This window comes from Tetrao urogallus (genome assembly GCF_951394365.1).
Source record: "Tetrao urogallus genome assembly, chromosome: 1".
Classification (NCBI taxonomy): Eukaryota; Metazoa; Chordata; class Aves; order Galliformes; family Phasianidae; genus Tetrao; species Tetrao urogallus.
Window position 1 is genome coordinate 149,415,200 of NC_136813.1, and position 27,165 is coordinate 149,442,364.

Consider the following 27,165-nt stretch of genomic DNA (forward strand, 5'->3'; position numbering starts at 1 on the left):
TAACCCTGACTCAGGCTCTGGTCATGGCCGGCGAGACGTGTGGCTGAGCTGTGCTCCCAGCTGAGGCCTTGTGCTGCCTGGCCCTTAGCCTGTTGGTGGCCATGGCCATGGGGAAGATATGTTTGGGGCTGGGCTCATGCTCTTCATCAAGGCTTACGACAGCACTCAAAGAGCAATGGCAGCCAGCAGCTGGGCAGCTGCATGCCCTCTCTGCTGAGCAAGCTTGCTGCTGGTTTGTGAGAGCTCTGGGTCAAGGGCTTGGCGTGTTCCATCCTCTGCCCTTTTCTGCTCCTCTTTTATTTTTCCTTTCTCACGACGCTGATTTTGAAGTGCAAAACAGCACTTGAGGCAAAGAGGACCCCATAACCCAGAATGCTTTCTGCACCCACAAAAACCCTTCGCATTTTATTGCCCCAAATTCATAAAGACTGCTTTTCAAAGGGAGGTAGTAAAAGTACCACGCTTCAGCAGGTTCCAATTAGAGACAGCCTAATCCAAAGCGCATTGAAGTCAATAAGAGACTTTTTGTCTCCTTTCTTTTGGGGCCTGGATCCAACATCAGTGTCAGAAATGGCATCTGCAGCACGTGCAGGCATTTTAATGCTGTCTCCATACAGAAGTACCAGGAGTCTTCCTGCACCATCAGCTCTTTGGTAACCGCTCCGCTCCACTGAGCATTCAGCCCTCCCCGACAGCTTCAAAGGAAAATTACCAATTCATCTGTCTCACAACTAAGATGCCAGGTTCAGAAGTGAATTCAGATAAAACACATCCTTATTTTTTTAATCTGGAAAGATGTTTTGAAATTCCAGCAATTTCCAGCAATTGTTCCTCTTTCTTAGCAAAGACACTATGTTCAGGCTAAAAAGAAGCCAAATCACTAGGTCTATTTTTAGGTCTACTTATCGGGTGATAGACACCTTGAAGGTCAATCTTTTTCTCATTTGGTGAAATCCGGACACCATTTGTAAATTCACCAAATAATAATAATGAAAAGAAAAAAAAAGATTGTAAATTATTGTAAATTATTGTAAATACACAAACCTTTTAGGAACTATCTTTTCAGCTCTACTTCTGCTATGCCTCAGGATTAGTTTGCAGCCATTCAGAATACAGAAGCTTATAAATAGTTTAGCTCTCAGAGCTTGTTTTTATTTCCAGTAAGAAACAAAATTGGCAGCATGACCATATTTAGAATAAGATCAGCATGCCTTTTATATTCTTTGAATATAATGTGACTTTTGTTTGTTTTTCCAGCCTTCAGCAACATGTTTTATTCCATAGATCGATGGCTGTCGTAATATATGAGTCAAGGCAGAAACTTCCCCCACATCATCTCGGAGAAGCAGTTCAAAGATGAATGCATTTTAGTTCTCCTCTACACTCCAGCCACTGTTTAGAGCAATGTGAAGCCTAATCCGTGTGGTCATGCGGTCCCTCCTTTGTCATAATCCACGTTGCTCTGTGCAGATGGGAAGTACTGCTCTTAGCCCTTTCCTATTGCTATGCTAAGAGTTTGCCTGTACTCTCCGAGTACAAAACAATTTTTTGTAAAGCCTACTTACCTCTGAAGAGTTAAATAGGATCTGAGTATCTCCTTTATAAGTCAAGGAAGAAAAGCAATGGCTGCTTATTCCAGGAGCTAGAAGTCAAGCCATTCCTTTCTGTAGAAGACCCAGGAGCCACCTTTGCTTTCCTCTCTCAGGGCACCTAAACACTGCTGCAAACAAGTACAGAGCAATCACACCAGTTGCGCTCAAAAGCCTTTTTTGGCTTCAGCTCAGAAACCAGAACACAGTTGAAAACACTTGAACTGCCACCAGGCGAGATGACCTCTGATGGGGGCTGTTCCCATCACCGTCCCTGGGGCAGGGAGCAGCCCCTACCAGCCCTGGATTGTCACCCAAAGTGTGAAGGCAGAGATGGGGACACTCGCTGATGGAGCTGCCTCCCCCTGAACAATGCTCGAGTGCAGGCTTGCCTCAGAGTGACATTTAAACAAGTAACATTTGCTCCCAAATTAGCCAGAGAAGAATAAACATTTTAAGATCTCTTGGCTGTGCTAAGAGAGAATAAGAGGCGTTGCTTTACATCTGAAGAATTAAATTGTCTTAATTACATCCTCGTGTAAAATAAAGCATTACATACAGAAGAAAAATATTTTTAAGTAGATGGAAAAATCCACTGGGTTAAAGGAATACTACTGTCAAGTTTAATGTGTCCCTGTATTTGTGTGGTGCAAAAACAAGCCTTAATAAAACTGAAGAGTCTAATAGAAACATTTCCATGAATTTAAAAATAACAGCAATGGAAAAAGTCTCATAAAACAAGTAAACCTCTCCCTTCAGTATTTGCAGCTCAAGTATTACAGCATTAATTTTGGGCCTGGGAACGTGAAAGCAGCTATAAATTATGAATTAGGTGCTTTGTCAGGATACCTGACTGGTTAGGAAGGCTTCTTTGGCATGAGACTTCGTACCTGTTCCAAGCTCTTTTCTTTAAAATGCTGTAAATATAGTTATGTATAATCTGACATTGGCCTTATAAAAGAAAAACGTAAAATCTAAAGTTCATGCGGAGAAGTAAGTAGCAGGACCCTGTGAGCGTGCCACCCATCCTACTGATTCACTGCAGGACTGTCTGCATTCAGGCTGGGCTAACTGGGGATGGCTCCCCACGCCACCAGTCTGTGTTCAGACTTGGCCCATGTCGGCTCAGAACAAGACAAGGTCCTTCCATTTATGTCAGTCGCACACGTCAGCTGCATTCCTCCTGTAAGCCATGCTTTCTGTACTTCGTCCAGCTCCACATCTCCCTCCAAGTTGCTGCCAGGGACGCCGCTCTGCCCCTCTTCCATGTCACACTGGTGCTCATCTCGTGGCAGAACAGGTTCACAGTCCTCACACTCCTTTCTTTGCACCGTGTCTATGTGAATTTGCCAAATGTCTTTGCATACCTCTCGGAGTTTTTCAACAAAAAGTTATGCTGGCATGAAAGCATCACAAACTAGTAAAATAAGTAACACGGCCTAAATCGATTTAAACTGTTTATTTCGGACTTGTTGATAGACTTAGAGTCTGTAAATAGCTGTGATAGGATATGATTAATTAAGATCCAAATGAGGTATAACAGGATCATGATTTACTGAAGGTGAAAACTGTATGCAGAAGACTACTACCAGATCACTTCAGGACCTGCAGGAATTGCCAGGACATGTTTTCTCTCTTCATGCTTCTGAAAAGCAAGGCAGACAATGTCTCCTGAAAATGTCTTCGTTCTTCCTAATTTCCCATCTTTGGGAAATGGCTTCAAAAATCAGAGTAGAGGAAGAATTAAAAAAGAAAAAAAGGCAATAAAGCTCATTCTTTCTCTAGTAAAGATTTCTGACAAGCCTGTTAAGCTGTTAAATTATATGGAGCAGATCCTGTAGGATGGGAAGTTATTTGGCAATGACTCTGTATAGATGAAATGGTCTACCAGAACCTGCTCATAAATAGACCTGGAAACCCTGCACTCAAACATTGTTCCTCATTTACAGTACAGTAAAGTGCCTATAAAGAATTAACATGTATTTAGCCTTTTGCCATCAGGTCTCTAAGAGCAGCTGGTTGCTTCTATTGCCTTTGCACACATGCTATAGTACAAAGACTCAGCAGACATCCGTTTGTCTTCCAGTTTTCTAGCTGAGACAAAGATGGGAAACTTAGAAGTCATCTCATTTCTCAGGCACCTTCCCTGCCTATCCTTTGGTCACTTTCCTGCTGCTTACCTTCCCAGAGAATTCCCCACCCACACTTACACAGTGTCTGCCTCCTTGGAGAAACCTACACCTATTAAACTATAATGGGAAAAGACCTCACGAGCACACCAGGTTCCTGTTACTCCCTCTTAGGGCCAGTTTAAAAGGTAGAGTAAGGTGGCAGCCATCTACCCGAGCAAGAAATGATACGTGCTAAGACTCTGACCCATGTGAAATGGGTCACCTGTAGTAACTGCTGTATAATCATTGCATTAGTAACAGTGATTATTCTCATTTCTTACTGGGATATTGGGGAATTAGCATGGAACAGCAGTAAAAAAGGTTCTTAGTCCATACTGCAGAAAACAGGTTAAATCAAGTGTTGCCTCCACAGTGAAATGGGAAACCTTGCTGAACTGACTGCAGGGCCTCCTGTGTGCAAGGACTTTAAGTGTCACCCTATATCCCCACTGGAATAGTACAAGAGCAAAGAAAGAGGAAAGAGTGATCCATTTTCTAATGCCTGCTAAAAAGAAACCTGGCATGAAAAGAATTACAAGTCACAAGGTGCCACAGAAAACTGAAATGTAGAAACTTAACAAAATCACAGTTCTCAACCCTGGTTTTGCCAGTTTGATGCGCCAGATCTTCGACTCGTCTCAGCGATGTACTTAATTTAGCAAAGTACTTGAAAGCTCCCAATGAATGGCAAGGCTTTACTCAAGCATGTGCTGCATCACAGAAGGATCCACTTCTTCTGCCATCAGACTGGCTTGCAGACTTTGGATTGTTGCATTTTTCCCAAAGCGCTGTCTCCACAGCACAAATGCAGCTACTATCTGTGACTGAACGTTGTGAGGGTGATTGACTTTACATCGATAGATGTCAGTATGGGACAAACCCAAGCACAGAACAATATGCTCCCATTCGGGTCCCAGTCTCTTCGCAAGCTTGTTCATCTGTTGATCTGTTGGTGAACTCTTCAAAATACATGGGGCAATTTCGGTTGCATCTGTAAAAAAAAGAAAGAAAATGCAAACACACGTCACTAGGCAATGCTGCAAATATTAATGCAGAACCTTGACAAGGAGAGAATAAGCAAAGCTGAGGTGAAATAATTTATTAATTAGAGAAACAGCAAGGACACTCAACCGGAAAAATGAATTACATAATCAAATACAAGATTAATTAGAGGAAAACTAATGCTCAATGGACCTTATTAGAGAGCCTGGAGCTTCTGAATGCCAATAATCCAGATATCAGAATTCTACTCTGAAGTCAGAACTTTCAAAAGTAATTATAGATTTTGGGAGAGTGAACAAGAAAGGTTTTAGAGGAACATGATTCCAGCAGTCAGCACATTCTGAAAATCAGCCTTGCTGTACAAGTATGACAACGACACATATAGGACCAATAATAACTTATCACTTCGGTCCTGTCTCTCTGTTGATACACATCAGAAATAACTGATTCCTTAGTTACCAGAAAGTCTTCAGTCTCCTAGGATGCTGCTCATTCTTTGTTTGCTGTCATATATAGCAAAATCATCTTTGGATGGCCAGCTTTTGGGGCTTTTCTTTTATTTGAATAAACCCTAACAGTGCTAGGATTAATTACTGCTGAGGAGAGAAATGGGCTCTTCTAGAATACAATTTGTATATTTGAAAGAAGATGTTTAAAATAGACTAGATGAATTACTCCTCTAAAAACGCACATTTCTCTCTGTTGACTATAATAGGAGCACTGAGTATAAGCTCACATGTTGACGTCGATGCTGTAAACGCGTAAGTGCTGGTGAAACAGTTCTCTGCCTATAAATTCAAACCACAGACCAGTTGCTTTGAAAAGGTGTATCTAGAAAAGCAGCATATCTGCAAAACATATTCACTGATACCTTTTGAGATCACAAGCTGTAATGAAGGGTCAATGCAAGCTGCAATTGCTACTCTACTCTTGTCACTGAAGATACTGCGTCAAAACAGAGCAAAAATAACCTCAGGAAAATGCTAATTATAGCCTGCCAATCTGAAACAGCAGCCTCCCTCCAGAAGAGCTGCTTTGCAAAATCTAATTTATAGCTCCAATACCCTGCTCACAGTCTCTGCCACAGCAGAACAGCAACACTAGAAAGCACTACTCCACTGTCTGAAAACAAAAATTGTTTTTGCACAGAATACACAGAGCCTGTGACCATTCGTACCGTTGAAGGCCAATCACACATGAGTGTTGTATGGAGCTGCTTTGAGTGAAGGCAAAATTGCTTTCTGGAGAGCACCTAGGTGTCACGGTTTTGGCTGGAATAGAGATTTTTTTTTTCCTAGATGTTCACATGATAATGTGTTTGGGATTTTTGATGAAAATAGTGTTGACAACACATGGATGTTTCCACTGCTGTGTAGCAGTGCATGCACAGAGCTAAGGACTTTTCAGCTCCTCGTGCTGCCCTGGCAGCAAGGGGTGGGAAGAGACAGAACCGGGACAGCTGACCCAGACTGATGAAAGGGATGTCCCATACCATACAGCATCATGGACAGCAATAAAAGCCAGGGGAATGAAGGAGGAAGGGGTAGTTTTTCAGAGTGATGGCGCTTGTCTTCCCAAGAAACTATTATGCATGATGAATCCTGCTTTCCTGGAAGTGGTTGAACACTGCCTGGTGATGGGAAGCAAGGAATGAGTTACTCGCTTTGCTTCACTTACGTACACGGCTTTTGTTTTACCCAGAAAACTGTCTTTATCTCAAGTCCACGGGTTTCTGCAGTTTTCCCTTTCCAGTTCTCCCCCCCATTCCACCTGGGGAGTGTGAGTGAGCGGCTGGGTGGTGCTGAGCTGCCTGCAGGGTTAAACCGCAGCACTAGGGCCTCTCATCTCCTGGCTGCCAAAGGAACTGGGACAGTGGCTGGTTTTTGGGTAGGACACAGGTCACACAGCTTTCTTGCACAGGCCCCAGCTACAATAGCAAAGGCTGAATGTCCAGACCACCTTTCAGCTTCAGCGGCTTCTGAGACAGAAGGGTTTGTGTCAGGTCAGTGGCTCCAGCCCTCATCACAGAGCTCAAGAACACCCAAGACAGAGCTCACCTCCTCCCAAGAACGCATCTGCAAAGACAAAGGCTCTGTGGCATGCAGGCTGTACATTTTGTTGTCGATGTCAGCAGTGGCAAAGGAGCCTCCGCGGCCTGTCACCCCAGCACAACTGTCCCGAAGAAGGAAGAGCAGCACCACCATTACACACAATGCCAGTTCCATGGGCACATCGAGACCACTGAGCGCGTGTCATGAACACAAAAGCGAATGCACATATTTGATAATAGGTACGATTTACAATAAAGACAGCTACCCTGCACTGCAGCAAACAGTATTTCTTGCTATTGAACCCACGTACTATCTCAGATACTAAGCAAGAACTCTGTGCCCAGGAGGAGGACCTGCCAGCCCAAGATTTTTGCTCTCACATTGAGATTTTTACATCTCGTGTTCACTAGCAGAATGATTTTATTGTACTGAAATGTGATCAAGCAGGGAGGCCTAACAACAATATATGTCAGCTTGTCCATCCAGCCTTTGATATCAGGCAGATTTTTTTACTACAACAAGTATCTTGCCTTCAGCCTGTTATCAGCCCTTTAATAAGAATAAGAATAAAACCCATCCAGGAAATCTTTTCATCTTGGGCTAGCATCTGATTCCAATATGGATGCAGGAAATTCTGGGACAGGAGCCAAACGTTAAATTTAATACAAAGGCCTGTTACTTTAGTCCCATTTTATTTTTTGTGATAGCTCTTTTTCAGCTCACTTCTCACTGAGAAAAAACCAAGACAAGTATTACATGACAGGCAACATTATTTAGAGGTATACAGAAATATTTAGTGAGATCATTTAGTTATGACAAATGTAAAATAATATAAAGGTTTGGATATGATCTACGATTAATAACACTCTTAATTTAATAAACACAAGGGCATTTCAGGTAAAAGGGAAATGCTTTTTCTGTCCGCAGCAACCAAGCTGCTTTGAACACATTGCAAAAACATTAAAGACAGCTTGTTTTGGTTATTTTTACTGCAGACCCCCGCTTACAATCTGCACTGGTCAGAACAGGCTGAACGAGGTAGCAAGATTACAGTATAAGTTCCAATTATGCAGATGCTCTGACTGCATTTGAAATATACATTCAGGAAACTAAGACCTAAATTTGCAAAGATATGAAGCTTTTCTAGGTTTAGGTGGATCCAATATGAAGATGTCTGTGTTTAAGATAGATACAGGCTTGTGAAATTCATACTGCATCATTGGAAATGGGGAGAAGTGGGACTTGTGGAGGGTGACCTGACTTGCACCCAAGGTGCCACTGGGCTGCTTGCTCATTATTTTGCTATAGTGGCGTGAGCTGTACTTCATAGGAGGACCTGGAAGGTGCTGATGGGTATTACAGAAAAGACCATTTGCGGTGTTTCTACCTCCAGAGAGCAGGCTAAGTGAAAGACCACAACAGCTGTGGACATAGTCTGTTCTGTGAAGTGTCATGGCTGCATGCTGTGGAGATTGAGTCCAACTTTCACTGCTCACACCGAAACCACCAAGCCCCTGAGAAATGGCAAGCTGACAGCTCTATGCTGGGGAGCACGTTGACTTGGGGCAGGGCTGCTCTAATGCCAGATTGCTGGAGCAGCACTGGGACCACAAAAATTCCTTTTCTCAGGGCTGAAAGCAGGGAGGATGCTCTCCACCCTGGATTTGGAGTTGGAACTGACCCAGAGAAAGAACTATGGCTCCTCCTGTTCAAAGCTGCAGCACAAAGGGAAGCGCTTCTCCCCTTCTCCACCTGCTCCTTGCCACTGGCTCTAGCTGGTCAAGGAAGATCATTTACCCTCAACCTTAATCCTAGCCATCCCAGCTGAAAACAGAAAGAAAACATTGACAACTACCAGCCTGCGTGCTTCTGGACCGTGGCTCAAAGTGGGAGACATAGCCACGCTAGTGAGTGTGGACAGGAAACAGATCTGGATATAAATAATAGAAATTATCACAGACAGGGACCAAACAAAACAGAGCAACCCAGATACCAAAAATATGTTTGGGGCAAAAGCATCCGGGTCCCACTTTGGCATTCAGTTTTCTTTAAGACATTCCCAGTTTCAAGCACAGAACTCCAGGATGCTGTAGCAATCAGGGAGATGGAAAAAGAAACTCACCCCAGCTCAGCCCCCCTTGGTAGAAGTGAGAGGATGTAACACAAAGTCCAGCAAAGTGAGCTTTGGATAAGGGAGCAAACAAGCTTGGTTCCAGCATGGGACACAGCAGTAATAAGCACTGAGGTGTTTTTGGGTGATCTGCAAAGTGCCCAGCTGATTCCTCAGAACCTAAAGTGCTTTTGTCTGAACGACTCTTTTCTGCGTAAATATGACTTCTCTGTATGTGACCAAAAAGCATCTGTTAAGAGTTTCAAAGATCCTTCTCCCTCATGCAGTCAATTCATTTTACTGGTTTTTGCTATCTGTTGTGTAAGAAGTACTTTGATGGAAATGATGTGCCTGAATCCAAAATGCTGAAAAAGTCCCAATCAGCTGCCACCTAATCCTGGAGGACAACTCCATAGGCAGTTAAGGACAGAGTTAGGGATAACTGGGCCCACCTGTTATCTATAACTGCTGGTTAAAGCTGCCCCTTGGGAAAGGATGTTCTGGGAACTGGTCTCTGCTTCCAGCACTGCCTCTGTGTTTTATCTGTTAAAATGGCCAAGTGCACTCACTGGATAAGAAAGCAGAAGCAGTCCTGGAAGAGACTGGAATCCAGGTCTCTCTGAGCTGCACATCCCAGTGCTGAGCAGCATGATAAAGCTCTACTTTGTTCTCTTTCTCTTGATTAATAATTCCGGTAAAAAATAGAAAATTTTCCCTGTGAAGGGTTAAGAACACTTCCCAGCCTCCAGAACAGAGGCTGGTGGAGAAAGAGAAAACTCCTGGGAAGAAAGGTATGCTTAGACACAATAAAATCAAATGCGAGATCCTTGGCTGAAAGTACTAGGCAAACACTCTTATTTTTGTATTATCACCTCACAAACAGGCAGGTGATTCTGGGCTTCAAATCTTGCACAGCTGGGAATGAGACTGCAGAAAGGAATAATTTCTTAGGCAGGCTTCTGGCCTCCACATCTCCTGTTGGTAGGCGCACAGTCCTTCAGTGATCTGAATCAACTGCCTAGCCCTTTTTATTCTCTTTACACGCTTACCAGATCCTACTCATAATATCTAAAGAGTTCAAAGCAAGCATTTCAGAGTCCTCTTTAATCGTCTTTTCTGGCATCTGGAGTACACTTCTTCCCCGAGAAGTGTTAAAGCTGGAGCAAGCAGTCCCACAAGCACAAACCGAAAAAAAGCCTTGCTTCCCCAGGTATGAGTCCCATAGCTGATTGACTCCTGCTTCAGCCAGTCCTCACAGGACCTCTCTGGAGGCTTATTGATGAAATCACCCTTCTCTACTGCTGCAAGTAGGCAGGTTTCTTCAAACTGGCCAACAGGTTCAGAAGGTACTAAGGGTAGACAAGCATACATATCAGCCCTCAGAAGAGAACAGCACAGCGTTGGTTAATAGGAAACTAAATTACAGAAGACGGGCACTCCCAGTGACAAGGGCACCATAGAAAACCAAAGCTCATGTGCCAGCAGCCAGACACGTGGAGCACTTCAGCTAAGGGCTGGGCTGGATAGGGCCCTGGGCAGCCTGATTTAGTGACAGCCATGCCCATGGCAGCAATATGGAACTAACTAAGGTCCCTTCCAAATCAACCCATTCTGTGGTTCTATGATTCTATGAAAACATACATAAGAAAGAACTAGTGGCAGTCGCTGCTTCCCTCCAGCCCCCTCCAAACGCAGTGCACTTGTTCAACTAGTCAGAACAGCCGACCCAGGACTGAGCAGGTCTGGTCATGGTTGCCAGACTGTGTGCTGTGTATTTTGGCAGGTGCCTTATGTTCCAGGAATCATTTAATGACTAAGTGTCATAATAGCAAAAAAACCTGTGTATAATCATGTCGATTTGCTTTAAAGTGTAATCACCTTGGGCCGAGCATAACAGCAGAACTGGATCGTGAAGCAGAACAACACTTACAGGATCAGGCTGGGACAAGCTTTCAAGAGCTTTGAGGAGGGGCTGCAGAACCTGAATGGAAGGTGAGAGTGTAAGGCTGCTGATAACAGAGGGATCTGAGATTCTGGAGAGCAGTAGCCCTTCATGAGCTATCAGAGACCTTGGGTGAAAGGGAAATAGAAATTATGAGTCCTGAGGGCTCCTAGCAAGTAATGTACTTCACAAAATCCAAGACCAGATGATGAAAGTGGTCATGGTGGGAAGGATGGAATAAAGAGGGTAACTGCTGGGTAACCACAGGGAGCGGGTTGGCTCAAATTGTAGAAAAGGGAATGGGAGGTGATAGTGGGCCTCCTTCTGTGGGGCTGCTCTTCTGCTTTCTTGTTCAGTTCTCTTTCATCCCTGTCCTAACAGGCAGAATGGAAGGCATATGCCTGCCCTCTTCTTACAGCATATCCTAATTCATGAGCATTAAGCAGCCTCTGGCAATGAATGACGGGAGTGCTGAATGGAATGTACCATGCAAGATTTATTTGGTGGGCTTGCATGGAGAATGAAGCACTTATGCTGTCCTGTGCGAATTAAAAATGTTGAGGAAGCACTATAAGATTATTTCGTTGCTGTGAACTGTAGAAGGCCTGATTCAAGACCCATTCAAACACAACAAAGCAGCTCAAAACACTGATGAGTAAAAAAAAAAGTACAAGCAGACTATCCAGAAACCAACTCATATTGCATAATTTGGGTGCTGATTTTTTCTTTTTGCTGTTGCAAATTATACATCAAACTGATTCAAAGGCTGGGAAGGGAACACAGTAAAATGCAATGGCTTCAAATAATCATGCTCCGTGGAATATGGAAAAATATTTATCTTCTATATATCACCATATAGGTATTTTTTGTATAAATCTGTAAATATGGATCATGCAGCCCATCCAGAAGAGACTCTTCAAACCACTGTGGTCTGCTTCCTGATGTCGGTGAGTTTCAAAAACTGTTGGACCGGGGAATGAGAAAAATGGAACCATACCTTGCAGTACCTGAACATGGAAATCTGACCCCATTACAGATATTTCTGTATATAAAATTAATACACCCAGATTAAAATAATCTACAAAGGAAGACTAAAATAGAAGATCATCAGAGAAGATGTACTGACTTCTGCTTTTAGCACATGCCCAGCTGTTTGTCATGGTGGGAGAGTGTGGTCGTTGTTCCATCTGCCAATGCCTGCTGCCTCCTCTGTAGCTTTCTGCTCATTACTGAGAGTCTCACCTACCTCTTTCAACCCATTTCACTGTATCAGGGGACATCATTTAATGATGACTGCCAAAAATGCGCTGATCTCCACTTGGAAACTCCCCCTTCTTCCATAGAGTTGTATCAACACAGGAAAACCCTGGTGATGACAACCCTGCAGCTTTGCAGGAAGAATAGGCCCAGTTACCTTCCTAAGAATGCCTGGATAAATCCAGAATAAATACTATCTTCTCTAATGTAATCAAAATGAAACCTTTTTCATTGAAATACTCTGACTAAACTACAGAATGGAGTCTGTACTATAAGCACATACAAGGGCAGAAAGCACTGACTATGCTACAGCAAAACAAATTTGACAGAGAATTTTATGTTCACCTGAGTATATGCTATAGGTAGGCTTCACAGATGCAGACTTTTAAAGTTTCTGCAAGAGGGTATTTTCTGATCTTATGAATACATGCAGTCATTAATATACAGAATGTGTATGATTAAAACCAACCTCAGCAATTAGAGATCGTAAAACACGCTTACCCTTAAGTGTACTTCTATTACGGTAATTTACGTTTCCACTTCTCATAATTAAATTATCAGACATTAATCAAAATGAAAGTAAATACACGTTACAAAGATTGGCTGCGTTCTTCCACATCATGCTGGTTTTTAAAACGCGCTGCATAACAGAAAGGTCTCTGTTGTTTTTTAAACAAATATGAACCCAAAACTCTGACAGTCAATGTGTAGAAAAAAATGCAGCCACGATTCTGTGATAATCCCAGCCACAGCAACTTTAAATAGTCTCCCTCAAGTAAGATCCTACCCACCCCTGGCACCAAATTCAACTCCTTCCCACTGAGATTATGCGTTTCTACAGTAATATAAAGGTACATATATCTTCATTCACTGGTGACCTCTTCATCTGCAAGCTCTGTAAAGCTTCGTGCTTTGTGACATTAAATAAACTTGTGATATTAGAGTAGGAAAAAAAGGTGGCATAAAATTTTGTAAATCTACAGGCAATTCCAGAATGCAGATGTTTCTATTATGGCTCAGTACCAGCAACTAATTCATGTTTTCTTTATCACTTACTAACGGATGCACAGTAGCTGTGGATGTGGTAGCAGACTAGTAAAACCTGAAACATAAACATTCATGACAAAAGGTTTCAATTGTTTTCTCACTATTCAGTTCCAGTAGCTGCATGGTTTTCCAGGATTTATTATTTGTAATGTGTCTAACATGTTTTTACCTCCATGGATTTCTGCAGACTGTTAGCCTTCAGTATTAGTCCTGTTTAATCCACGTTAAACAGATTGACAGGGAAGTCCCTAAATAAATCCATGCTTTCACCCTCTTCAGGCTGCAGGAAGCAATCCCTGGGTTTGAGGAGCTGAAGCTAATCTGTTTTTCACTTTTCAATTGCTTTCTATCAGGAAGAGCAGGGATGAAGTTTCAGCAGTTAATCCCCCCGATTTTGTTCTGTTTCATGTGAAAATTGAATAATTACAACCCTACCCAGTAATTCTCTGCTGTTGCACACTGAGAAATCACGTAATTGACTGTATAAATTAAATGACATACATCGATGCGTAAGAGGAAAAGAATTCCTGTGCAAAGAAAGCACAAACACAAAAGGTTGTAACGCCTGCTCCCTTTTCAAGCAGGATCACCTAAGCATTACAGACAGGACTGGACTGAATTATACTGTGTTTTATGATTTTTCAGTTTTAGCATTATACCTTACTGCTCTAGCACCTGAAGTGGAAATAACATTTGCTTGATATTTCCCATGGATTTACGTTTATTTATTATATGCATTTACATAGAACATTGTTGTACATAAATAAGCCACACACACAGTAGTGAAGCCACAGCATCCTTGCAGTGATACTTCAGCTAAACATTAGGAAAAATATCTTCTCTGAAAGAGTGGTGCTGCAGTGGCACAGGCTGCCCAGGGCAGGGCTGAGTCACCATGCCTGGAGGTGTTCAAGAACTGTGTGGATGGGGCACTGAGGGACACGGTCAGTGGGCACGGTGGGGATGGGCTGATGGTTGGACGAGATGTTCATAAAAGTCTTTTCCAGCCTTAATGACTCCATGATTCAATGACTCTTGATTCTATGATTCTATGACTCGATGAATTGCATTAACAAGTTCAGCATGCAGCACTAAGGAAAGAAGAAACAAACATCCCGCTAATGGGAAGATTCTGAGGAACACCTGAGCTTGGAAGAACTGCATAAATACAAATAGTCAGCATTCAGATCTTGGCCAAAGATTTTTCCAAATATGCCTTGGAAAGTTTCATGGAAAGAACAGGTAAGGCCATGCTTTTGGAAGCCAAGTACAACTATGTGCTAGTACAAAGCTATCTGATAGCCTGCCAGAACAAAGACAAGAGTCCCTGGTTTATATGCCATCAGTCACACCAAGAGTCAACTCTAGAAATAATGCTGAAAATCAAATTCTAAAGTATGTCTGCGAATTTCTGTTTAATTTTGAATGCTCGGCAGTTCTGAGTGAATTCAATGGACTTTGATAATACTCACAACACATTCAACCATTAATTATGGGTCTGAACCATGTAGAGCCATAATTTCTCTCAATCAAGTCTCTTCTGTGCACTATCACAAATAGTAATTAACAATCAGTGGCTGGTTGTACAAAGTCATGACGATCATAAGGCACATTTGTATCTGCAGCAGATTTCTCATGGTTCCATAGGAAACCAGTGTTTATCCAGGTGGGCAGGGCAGCACTGACAGAAGAACTCACCACTCTAAGTGCAAAACAAAGACAGCTGGAGCAATTAATGATTATTTTGTCAGTTATGTGACAAACTCACCATAGAATTTTTGTCGAGGGATTGGCACATAACTTCTTTTGACAGAAACTACCTGAATACTGACTTCAAATGTCTTTGAAGGAGCTGAGGCACGCATTAATTCTGTTGCTCCTCTGTGTGTAAGAGCCATAGGAGGACCCACGGGATGTTTATCTACCGATAACCACAATGAGTGAGTAAATTCTTTACCAGCAACTTTCCTTCACAGAAATATTTCTAAAGGCTGAGGCATTTCAAAGATAAAAACACGCACTTGGACTTTGCTATAGATGTTTCTCTCATGCAACAACAAAGCTAGCGCTGCCAACACGAAGGACTGTTATGTTATATAACACAACTAGTCACACATTTTTCCCTTACAGAACCTAAACAAAACAGGACAACAAGCCGTTATACTTAACCCTGATAAACTGCTCATTCCACCTAGAGATTTCTCATCAAGCTGGCTATTCTTTTTGCCTTGGCTTGAGTAATCAGAAATATCAGAATCAAAGATCTGTGCAACAGATGGAACTCCATTTAGAAGAATGCCTTTGGCTCATGAAGATCTTTGCCTGGCAGGTGTCAAACCAAAATTAATACTGCACATACTATGCTTTACTGAGTTTCAGATTTTAGCAAAGTGAGACTGCGTTCCTTCCTGACCACATATATTAATAGAACAAGCTGTGCAGAGCAAGCTAAAACAGTGCTATCATTATGCTGAATTCTCCACTGCTTGGCACTTCACTTAATCATTTACACCCATGCAAAGCAAGTAATCAAAACGCTACCAATGGGTCAGCTGAGCGTCTTTCTATAAACATTTTGCACAGGTGTGAAAGACTTCACCAACTGCCATAAGCAAGATGTACTTCGATCTTTCTGCTTCTTTTTTGCTCCTTTTCTTGCAACAGAACCTTTTCCCCTAAAGGCTTATGAACTTTTGTAGAGTTTTTGACATTTTAAAATCCCCAGGAAAACCAGTTACTGGTACTAAAACGCACTGCTCAGCTGTGGCCGGGTGCTCCATAGGTACCGGTGTTCCCAAAATAATGGGGCTCAGCACCACAGCCTGCTCAGGTGCCAAGTCACATAAAGATCTGCGAGAAATGAATCTGGAATCTCGTGACTTATTTGACACAGCTGGACTGAAAGCAATTCCAGCTGACTGATAGGACAGTAATTTTAAAGGGTCACAGTCAGAGGACTTTCATTTATCTCTACGGCAAGTGGGAGATCACATCTGCGGGTGTACACATTTGTGTGTGTATATATAGGTATATGAACATTTCCAACTTTTTATTAAAAAAAAAAAAAAGAAAAAAAAAGATGAAAGTCTGAGGTATCTGCAAGTCAAATTCATCCCTTTTTTGATTTAATTTCCGCAATTCACTTTAGAGAACTGGCAAGCCTCCCTTTGAGAAATAGAAGTAGGAGTGCAGGTATAGCCTGCTGCACAAACCACTCTGCACTACAAGTTCTTGCCTTTCTTTCCCCTCTGCCTCAGTGCTGATCTCACACCCGGCAGGATGTGCTTGCTGGCACACATTGTACCTGCCCTGGGATGCAGCACTCCGACCAACTGCGCTCATCGAGGGTCCCAGGACAGTACTGAAAGTAATGAGGTGACTCACAGCTGTAGCCATGCTCTTTCTCTCTTAGGAACAGTATTTTGCCAAAGCAACTGAAGCATATTCAAAATCAAACAGGCTATAAGCAAACACTCATTTTACTTAAGATATTTATATAAGATTTATGCCAGTATTAGTGGGATAATTCATATAGCAAACCTAAACATCCAAAAAAATCTTGTGCTTAAGCAATTAATTTTCATGTCTCGTGCATGCAGAGCAATGTTCTCCCTCACAGTTTCATAGTCTACTAGCTGTCAGATTTTGATTCAGAATCAAAATTTCAGTCATTTTGGCTGTTACGCACAGCAAATCAGAAATAAAAATGTCTTAACATCAGAAATGAAAAGGCTGGAAGATCAGACAGACCATAGAAGATTTATTTTACTTGGTTTGGGAATTTGACGCAGCTCTGCTAATCTTAGTGAGACTGAAACAAAACCGAAAGGCGAAACAAGAAACTAAACAACTCTGTTCTGTCACAGAGATGCAGAAATACAAACTATGCTTGTATCCCTGGGGGAGCCAAATCTGAAGCCATGCTAGGAACAAGCGAGAAGAGTTTCTTACTTGCTCAGCAGCTGAAAACAGCTGACATCACATCTACCTCCTAGAGGTAAAAATGGAAAAGCAATCTTAAAACATGGAAATAAAAATTTTTCTTAAGCAAACATCTCTCTAGTTAAACAAACTCATAAAGATATCAGGATTTTTTATAATGCTGTCAACTTTCATGCCAGAACAGTAAACCTGAACATTTTTCTCTTCCTCTCTTCTTCAGATCTAAGTGCTAGGTGTTGGTTGGACTTTAATAAACAAAATGCATGATGCAATGACCTTTCTAACTGACTGTGGAGTCAGACAAGGAGAAATAGTTTGAACCTCACACACTCCACACTCAGTTGTGTCTATGGGCTCCTCCCAGCTGCAGTGAGAACAACCAAACGTTTCTGAAATGCAAGGCTGACAAGTTCTGAGAAACTGTCTTCAGGTTTTGATTTGAGGAATATGACACACCACATCAACATGCGCAAACTGAACTTTGCTGCGTAACAAACCACACCAACAGAGCCCTGCTACCTAACCTGACCTTCCATTTGCACTTTAGTGTGTATCAATATGTTAATAACAAGCGCAGGGGGGTCATGTGCAAAGTTTACAGGTTCAAGTGCAGGAAACAGATGAAAATCTGGCTTTCATGCTTTGGTTTTCCTTCGTTTTGTAGATCACAGCTTTTTGAGGTGATTATAAAGCCTAGGAGTTCTGTCCTGAAGATGCAGGACTAAATTATTTAAACATCTCCATTCAGTTTTTTATGTTGAAAATGAGGCCTTCTTGTCTACTTGAAAGAGGTCAAGAAGAACATAAAAGTATTTCTGACTCAGGCTTTTCAAGACCTATTATTTAGTGGTATTTATACCGTATTTACATTGTTTGAGCACTTTAGGCATGTCATGAGAAGGTCTTGCTGTGCACATTTTACAGCCTAAAGATTTATGAAGGTACTTACTTCCAAAACTGTTGAGTGAGTTTGGATACTCAAGCTGAAAACTGCAAAGAGCCTGAGTGTTTTCAGGAAGTTCTGTACAGACGGATTGCGAAACTGCAGACAAGAGCTTCAGGATGAGCATGAGAAACCAAAGCCAGGTCCAAAGCATTTGACTCAACAGACCTCTCTCTTCTGTAAACCAAGCAAGGAAAGCACAAGCCATTTTTAATACCATTCTTTGTGTCATGCAATTGTTTCCACATGCAACTGGAGAAACTCAGTCAATAAACGATGCCTCCATCTGTATGTGCCACGGGAGCGTGCTGTCTGTAGGGAACAGAAGTGTCTTTGGAGCTACTGAACTGAATGCAGCAATCTCAAGCAATGTATCAAATTGTTTCAGATACACAACTGTAAAAAAAAATGTAGCCCTGTCACCCCACAAACTGCTATTCCAAAGACAGTTTCATTAAGAAACACAGCTTGAGAATATCTATCAGAAAAGATCAGAGCTACGTGCAGGGACAGCAGGAGGCAGCTGAAGCAATCTGCAGCACAGCCCTGGTGCTCATCCGTCTCTGACCCCAGGAAAAAGTCTAATTAATGCATGAATATACCTATGAGTCTAAAAGAGAAGACCTTGAAAAGACAAAACTCTGCCTGAAAGAGATGGTCAGAACTTCTCTGCTTTTATGCAAGAATCTACAGCTCTGTTTGTCCCAATCTGATACAGTTGGTTAGACTGACAGCACAGTTTTGACTTTTATTTGAAGTTCACATTTTTTCTATGGGAATCACTAGATGTGACACGCTTGTCCTGTTGCACAGAAAAGCAAGTCTGTTTCTACTTTTTATTCCTCTGAAGCATTAATTGTGCAACATTTGATTTAGAAACATATTTGAAGATGTTTTAGATATTAGCTCATTTGTACACCATCCCAGGCTTTCCAGGAACTCTAAACCAACAGCCTTCTAGTCTTATATCTGAACTACTGTATTTTGTGGCTTCCACACTGTACTGTCTGGAAACTCCCAGTGAGACTGGCCTCATTGTCTTTAATGAAGGAAGGACAGACAGACAGTTGGCAATCCCAGCTCCTGAAAAAGGCTCTGCGTGTCTCCATTTATGTATGCAGAGACTTCCTCAGAGAGTTCAAACAGCTCCAAAGAGCTGGGCCGAAACAGGCCAAACAGGAAAAGCATCCAAAGGGATCACAGATGAGGAGCAATCCTGCTCATCCATGCTGGATTTCCTGCTCGTGAAAGGTGCCTATATTTAGATGCTGATGGAGATCCGTTATGTCTCCGCAGTTTTAATCAGAGAGGTTAATTTACGAGGTGCTAGAAATGCAAACCAAAAATTGTCCCAAGCCATCGTAAGTACAGAACTGAAGTGCTGGAATGGTCACTCCCTGCTGCTCAGCCTTTGCAGCTCACTGGGGCTGAGTGGAGGTCGCTGATGTGGCTCACTCAGAGCACTGACACCCTGGTGGTTGGCCTACAGCAACTGTGGGCCTTTGGTGCCTTCTCTTTGTGAATGCAGGTGTCGTCATGACCATTTCTCAAAGGAACTGATGCTTTCACAAGCAAGTACCTCAAGCCCATGGCTGATCTTCTGCCACAGCTGTCTGTCACATATCCCACACCAGCCAACATGCAGTCCTTTGTCCAGATGGGTGGAAGCAGCTGTGCCAAAGGTGTGTTGCAAGCTTTTCTGTAATAAAAATCCCCTCCTACTTCTAGAAAATGCATTTTTTTCTTCTTTTTTCTTCCTCCTTTAATGCTTTCTTTCCTCCTCCCACTTTTTCTAGTGGGAAGGAAAGTGACAGGGAGAATAATGATTTCCTCAGCTTCTGTTGGGAAAAAAAAAAAAAAAAAAAAAAAACACAAAAAAATTTTCCACCAAGACAGATTTTTGTTCCTGGTTTTTCTTTTCTTTTTTTTTTTTTTTTTTTTTTTTTTTTTTTCCAGTGAAGTTCAGAATCCTGTTTTTATTAAAAATTTCCTACAGGAGTGTCCAGCTAATACAGGCAGTTGGGGTGGAAGGCAGCGCAGAGCCGGTAACTATTGACCTTGTTTTGTTTATCACAAAGCCCAGCTTTACGGGTAGCAAGAGGTCAGCTTGAATTTTTCTCTTCAACTGTGTCTTTAAGAAATGCTTGTTGGGATTTTGGAGGAAGAAATCACACCCCACAGCCCAGCGTAGAAGCGCAGTGTGTGATGCTTTCCTTCTGCCAGTTGGCTCCACACGCCCCAGAGTAATCCCCACTATTTCCGCATGGTAGGGGTGGAGGGAGGGAGCACCCTGAGCTACGAGACAGCCTTCCCACGTACGGAACGACAGAGAGAGGGGTGACCAGTGAAGAGCAAGACAAACTCCCCAAGGTCACAGACTTCAACATGGCTTTGACATGCAGAGGCTCGAGGGAGTTTGGATGGTGAGGAACAAGCGTACGTACACACTGCACGCTGTGTTTGTATTGAGGAGTCAACCTTGTTCAAGGCTTTGTCTTAGCAGATGGTAAGCGTGATGGCTGCTGGGTTAACATTTTTCTGCCAAACTAGCCCCAGGCTGTTTTCAAAAATAAAGAATGTTTCTCTCTTTACCAAAGCAAAAATAGCTGTCTCTCCAATTCTTTCCGTCAAACTATTATTTTATATGTTTCAGGAGTAAGTATCTAGCCAGACGACATAATTACCGTTACACAATTTTTAATTAACTACCTACAACAATCTTCCTGCTTCAACCATTGTTGTTTTGGTTTGTTTGAGGCCATACCATAAATCTGACTTCCCTACAGTTCAGAGCAGTGCCTACACCACCAGTTCAGACTGCGACCTGCCGCTCTGGTCATACCACATATAACACCCCAACATTATTACCACTAGCAAATACATAAGGCAGAACTGTACCAGAAAAGAGTGTCCGAACCATATATTAGTTTAGCTTATTCCTTCAGCAGCTTTTCTGTTTTTGGCCAGGAGCCTCCTTATAAGGCTTGGCTGTTAACCCACTGTGCACACTGCAGCAGTCCCCATGGCAGCAGCACCTTGGGGTTCCCTTCCTTCCTGCAGTGCAGCCAGACATCCCAACACCTCCAGGTGTGACCCAGTACCTCTCCACCCTGTGGGGCGTTGCTGCCTAATGCTTAACAGCTACCTACAAAACACAAACTAAGTGAAACTCCAGCGACCTTCGTTGGCACAAGTAAATTCCACACAAACCAACCGAAATAACAGCCCTTGGAAATATGACGAGTTCTGGGGACAAACAATTCTCACACTCTTTCCTCTACGACTGAATCTGCTTGCACCTGGAGGTATGAGAGCGGGAACCCCAACCACACACACACACACATGCAGCTTCTCAGCAGACCACCAGCAACTGCTGAGCCAGAAGATGCAGCTGGAGTCCAGCAACCCTCCACAAGCGATGGAGCACCAATGGGTCAGATTTTACGGTGTCAGCCCAAATTCAGTAACAACATCACAGACTGTATATCCATCAGCCAAGCCAGCTGTTCTCCCAAGTTCCAGCAAGGCTTTAGCTACACTGCATGGAATTGCTGCTCTCCACATGGAACATGTCGTTAAGAGCAAAGTTTGCCACAGCAACTGCAACAGCACTGCACATTTTTGGTGTGATAAGCTACAGTTAAGAGTTGAAAAGTACTGCTCTGTGAGCTGAAAAGCAAATCAAACAATGAACAGTACAGTCGGAAACTTCAGGCCAAGTGTTCTTAATACCTGATGTTGTTTCCCAAAACAAAAGATCGTGTATGCACACTGTAGACACCTCTGTGTGGAGCAGTGCTAACACGTGATCTCTTATGGGCACTGCATATGAAGTGTTCTGCACCCGCACGCACACGTGAGATGGCCTGAATCTGAATCCACGCTGCCTCCCAATACCTTTCTGTATGGACAGGAACAGAAAACAACAGAGTAACCAAGCAAGCTGTCCCATTATGCAACAGATGGTGAAACTATCTGTGCCAGTACGCTGTGGTTTTCATTCCTCTGAAGGCTGCTTTCCTCCAGGGGATTCCAGTAACGGGACTAACTGAAGTGTGTTTTGACAAGTTGTAACAGCACAGAAAACCCACCTATGAAATTACATCCTGGTAGCATCTTCCAAAGTAAACTGAAGATTTGGTATCACCACTCACTTGGAAAACTACTATGCCATAGCTTTCGTTTGTTATGAGCACATAGCTTGAGGTTTTTTTTTTAGACAACAAGTGTTGTTATAGGTATTGATTTCAATCCCCACCATCACTAGGTGCTTGTACCTGCATGGGCCTTGTATATACCATCTCCTGCAAGTGTAAAAATAATAAAATAATAAAAAGATGCAGTCTTAATTTATTTTCATCTACTTTCTTTCACTCTACATAATAACAGTAAGCACAAGGGTCACACTCTTTCTGTGTCATGTTCTTAGGTTGCTCCAAAAGATTTTGCCTCTGCCTGTTCTTGGAGACAGACCTTTGGTTGCCACTGCAGCAGCTTTAGGAGCAGATAATCCATGGCATCCGCAACTGTGCTTTCCCTGTCCTGACCAACATGTGCCAGCAGAACTGGAAACAGAGGGTAGACTGGGCAGAGCACAGCTGGATCTAAGCTAAATAGCCAGTCCAGTCCTCCTTGTTAAAATGGAGATTTTTGCACCATGACTGAGTTTAGGCTAGAACCTGCTTAATGCAGGGCAGTGCCTTATATTCAAGAGATTTAGATTCACAGGGCAGATGGCTCCAGTACCAGTAACCACCTCCTCTTCCCCAGACAAGCTTTAAAATGTTCTTCGTCAGAGCATTTTAGAAAGTGAGCTACCAGAAGTATGGATGCACTGACTCAGCTCCCGCTCCTGAGTTCAGCTGCGGCTTGGACCAGTGAGCACAGACCATCAGTATCTACCAGAAAGACAAAGGAGACAGCAGCAGTGAAAAGGAAGGAAGTCCCACACTAAAACATTTCATTTTTCCATATTTTTCTTCCCGAATATCCCAAAACATAAAGCAGACACATTTTTTGCAGCAGTGACTAGGCTTTATTAAAGACAGGATATTGATATGAAACATTCATGGCCCTCAACTTAGCAGTATTTCTTCTGGATGGGGTAATGAAGCGAATTTATTACACATCAGTGCCAAGAAGCTCATAATAAAAATACAGATTATGGTTCTCAGATTCATCAACTCAAACCAGATACATTTGAAAAAATCCACTACAGCAGCAGGAACTTGAGTTACCAAAGCTGCATATGAAATACATATTTTACCCAACAACAGGATACAAAGTAAATTATTAGATTTAAAAATTCCGGAACAAAGGCACTCTGTGAAGACATGAGAAAGAGACCCTTTCTCGTGTTATCCCAGGTGCAGGGCGTAAGGAGGAAGATATATAGTTGTGTTGGACATAAACAAAGCATGCAGATTTTATTGCATTTCAAGTTGCTGATTTTACGAGACTTGATATGAAATAATAAAGCACGGATGAAGCAAGACAGAGAAATACTGCCACTTCTCAGGAAGCCTGGTTTCGGAGAAGGTTCAGGCAGAGCACAGCCACGGCAAACCTTCCAACGATTCTATGCTGATCGCTTGGGCTGCTGTTCTTCTCCATTTCTGACCTTTGCTTCTTTCTTTGCTGTGTCACACCTACTGGGGAATCGGCCAAGGAGGAACCATTTATTAAATTCTTAATAGTGAGCTGTGAATACTTCATTATGCTTCTGCCACACTCTCTGTAAAAAAGGAAGATCCCTCTCCAAAATATTCCCAGAGCTTGCCTGCATTGCATCTGCACGGCCTACACAGCCTCAGGAAGATGCAACACGTGAGCATGCTGCAAAAGAATGAGCTCATACATTTTGAGGTGTGATCGAAGGCACTGTCACTATGGAAAGTTTCCATGCATCACAGTATAAGGGACCAACCAGGTAATGACTCCACACTCTTCAGTGCCAGACGTGCTACAAAGGGGAAAAATTTATTCTCATTTTAGTGCCAAGTACTTCCAGGGCTTCTAATTCCTCACTTCTTACAGCTCACCCTCAGGAAAAACAATGAAAAGCAAAGCAAAGCAAAGCAAAATAAAACAGACAAGCAAATACCATGGTGTTTCTAATTTCTCTTCAATAGAGAACATGCAAAAAAGCATTTAAAGCTGCTTTAGTTTTGGGAAATTACGAATCATGAGACCTCTAGTGCATGTCTCTGTTTAGCAGGGAATGTAATGGAAAAAAAAGAGAGCATCAGTGACTCTCCAAGAAAGATTTCATGAAAACAAGGTGGAAGGGAGTTTGTTTGGATTTAATGTTTCCCCAGCAGCATCTCTAATCCAAACATTACAACACAGGTCAAATGGAGGGAAGCCAGAAAATGAAAAGCATTAAAAATAGCCCTTAAAAAGGAAAGTGAAAGTGACCGATCTCTCTCCACCTTTTGTGACCATGAAATACAAATTCTGTGATTAAAAACAAAAAAAACCCACAAATTTGGGCTCTGGTATCAACACTGACTGTCAGTAAATACTGCAGCCTATGCATGGGAAATCCAAGAGAGAACTACACATCCAGCTGCTAAAGTTCTTTCAGACTTAAGAGTTCCAGGCTGGTACGACTACTTGTATGTAAACTTAGATTAAAATATTTCATTTGTTGTCTGGCAGTACTGACTTAAAAATCACATTATATCAAAAAGCTGCAAGGTACTTGTAGTTTTAACGCATCAACTTAGTCCTGCAAGTCAGCGCTACAAAACAGTGATGACAATTCCACCACATCTAAAATACAATGATCTGTCCTCAGCCCTTTGTCCCAGCACTTCCAAGCTGTCTCCTCACAGACAGAAGTTCAGCAAAGTTCTCTCACTATGACTGTCACCAAGATCAGAAAAACGGCATCTGGCAGCTGCCTTGGTAGTAATTTATAACCATAAGGTTAAGTCTTAACGGCTTCATACCCCAGCTAACAGCCTGGTTCACACATTGCAATACTCAAGTTTTCTTCTATATGTTCCTTTGAACTGAAGGAAATTAACCTTTTTAATGTTTGATAACACTCAGACTTCGCATCCTGATGCCGATGCAGGCTCCTTTCTCCTTTATTGCATGGGGCCTCAAAGTTTAAGGAGCTGAGGGAAAAGAGAGCATTGTGGCAATGGAAAGCATTGACATTGTCTCTAACAGATTCTCATAGACAGGCTTAGCCACAATACCCCTCAATGCCTCGTAAACTGGCAGTATTGCAAAATGTTCATATGGCAAATTTTCTCCCTCCTTCTGCTGCTCTTTGAGAACAAGGCATGCAGCATTCAACGGAGAACCAGAGGGTTAAGCATTAAATTGCCTGGAGACAAAGCACTTGAGGTCCAAGCAAGCAAAAGCCTTCATCAAAGAAATGGCAATTCCAAACCTCTTGTCAAGCACCATTGAGGGAAAGAAGTGATCTTACAGGAAGATGAAGCAACTTGAAGCAACAAAGTAAGAAATGTTCAATTTGGGAGAATAGATTTGGGAGGTGCATTTTTGGGGGACGCTGACAAAGCCTGAGACGTCAAGTCTCTCTGGAAGAAATGAGGCTGGAGAGAAACTACCTCAGAGGCTGGGCAGGGGGACTTCTGTCTATCCTGACATGTCATCCCGACAGAACAGCAGCAAAGGAGAAAAATGGAAAAACAGAGAAAATTAGAGAAAAATAACATGTTCTCTATTTTGGAATTCACCGGGAGAGGGAAACTTGTTCAAACGCTGCAAGCTGATCACTTCAGACTGCTGAAGGGAGCGAGGTCTGCATCTCTTGAAAGGAACAGGCACACGTATACAGCGCTCGGGGGAAAAGACGTTGATGAAAGGTATTGTGCTGTGTGCTTAAAATGGAAAGAGAGAACTGCTCCAAACAGCTACGGGCTCCGCAGAGACCTGAACAAAGGGAAAGTGGGAAGTGCAGACCTGAAGGATTTCAAAGACTGAATTTTGATGGGGCTTCACACGCCTTCCTGAACACTGAGACTCCCTCAGTGCCATGCATGTGGTGAGTTGGGCTTTGGACAACATGATCCATAATGGCTGGCAGACTGACCAACAACCTGCTTACTGAGATCAGAAGTGCCAAGCCATGCTCCTCCAGAGATCTAAAGCACCTAGCAGAGGGTTACCAGAAGTCTCTGGTCAGCGTTCTCAGTCCAGAATCTTCTTCCAGATCTGGACAAACCCTTAATTTCACAGGTGAACAATGCTACAGTACTCTCTCCTAACACCTGAGCACCAGTGCTGCTGCTGACCCATTTTGTCCAGTATCTCTGGGTCTGAAGGGTTTGAAGCTACACCTTTAGGTTCCCAAAGGCACTCTGCACTCCCCTCCCTGTCAATGAAGCTGTTCTGGCTGCTGGCTGGCATAGGAGCACACGTGGCCTTCTGGCCTCCCACCGAGGTGCTCGGAGCCTTCCCCCTCGGCTGGAGAGGATCCTGACCTGCCACACAACCCTCGCCAAGCTGCACAGTTTTAGGATGATAATAAAGTCAGTTCTGAAGTCTTACAGGGCAAACATTCCCTTCAGACCTGAGGTTTCTGGAGGGTTTGCAGTGACCAGAAAACCTCTGGGCCTGAGCTGCAGAAGGAGGTGAGTCTCACACAGAGCACCACGAAACTTCCTGTCACAGCGATCCCAGCGGAAGCCAGGGAGGAAATGGGAAAATTGAGTCAATTGAGTCAGCAGTCGTGGCCAGGAATGTCTTTGGTTTCTAAACTGCCTGATTGAAAAAGGGAAGAAAAAAAAAAAAGAAAAAAAAGGCTGTGGTAGAAAAAGCCCAGTCAATCAATTAGTCAGTCATTTCCAGTTCAAATATTTCCATAAGTGCTTGGCAGTGATTTCTATGCAAGGGATGTCTACTGCTGGTGAAAGATTTCTTAGATGGCAGAGAATTCCTCTTGATGACAAACTCTCCTCAGACAAACTCCAGTCTAGGCAATTTCCCTTTGGAAGCCCTCGCAGCTTGTTAATTTGTTCAAGGATTCTGCGCCTTCTTAAAAGAAAAGCCAGTTGGCTATCGGTGGCATTTGTAAACCTGATACACTGAGAGAGAGAGACAGTACTGAAGTGTAGGAAAATTCCTAAATTT

The 27,165-nt window shown here is 42.7% G+C and overlaps 1 protein-coding gene across 1 annotated transcript in view; it reads right to left on the bottom strand.

Moving 5' to 3' along the window:
- Positions 1-4,455: 4,455 nt before the first annotated feature.
- The window catches only part of CRADD (CARD and death domain containing adaptor protein), a gene marked incomplete at both ends in the record, with an annotated part of 69,663 nt that continues 46,953 nt past the window's right edge, over positions 4,456-27,165 (bottom strand). Inside the window, one exon of the mRNA XM_079549250.1 lies at positions 4,456-4,751. Coding sequence (XP_079405376.1) covers positions 4,456-4,751 — 296 coding nt within the window. The remainder of the gene's footprint in view (positions 4,752-27,165) is intronic.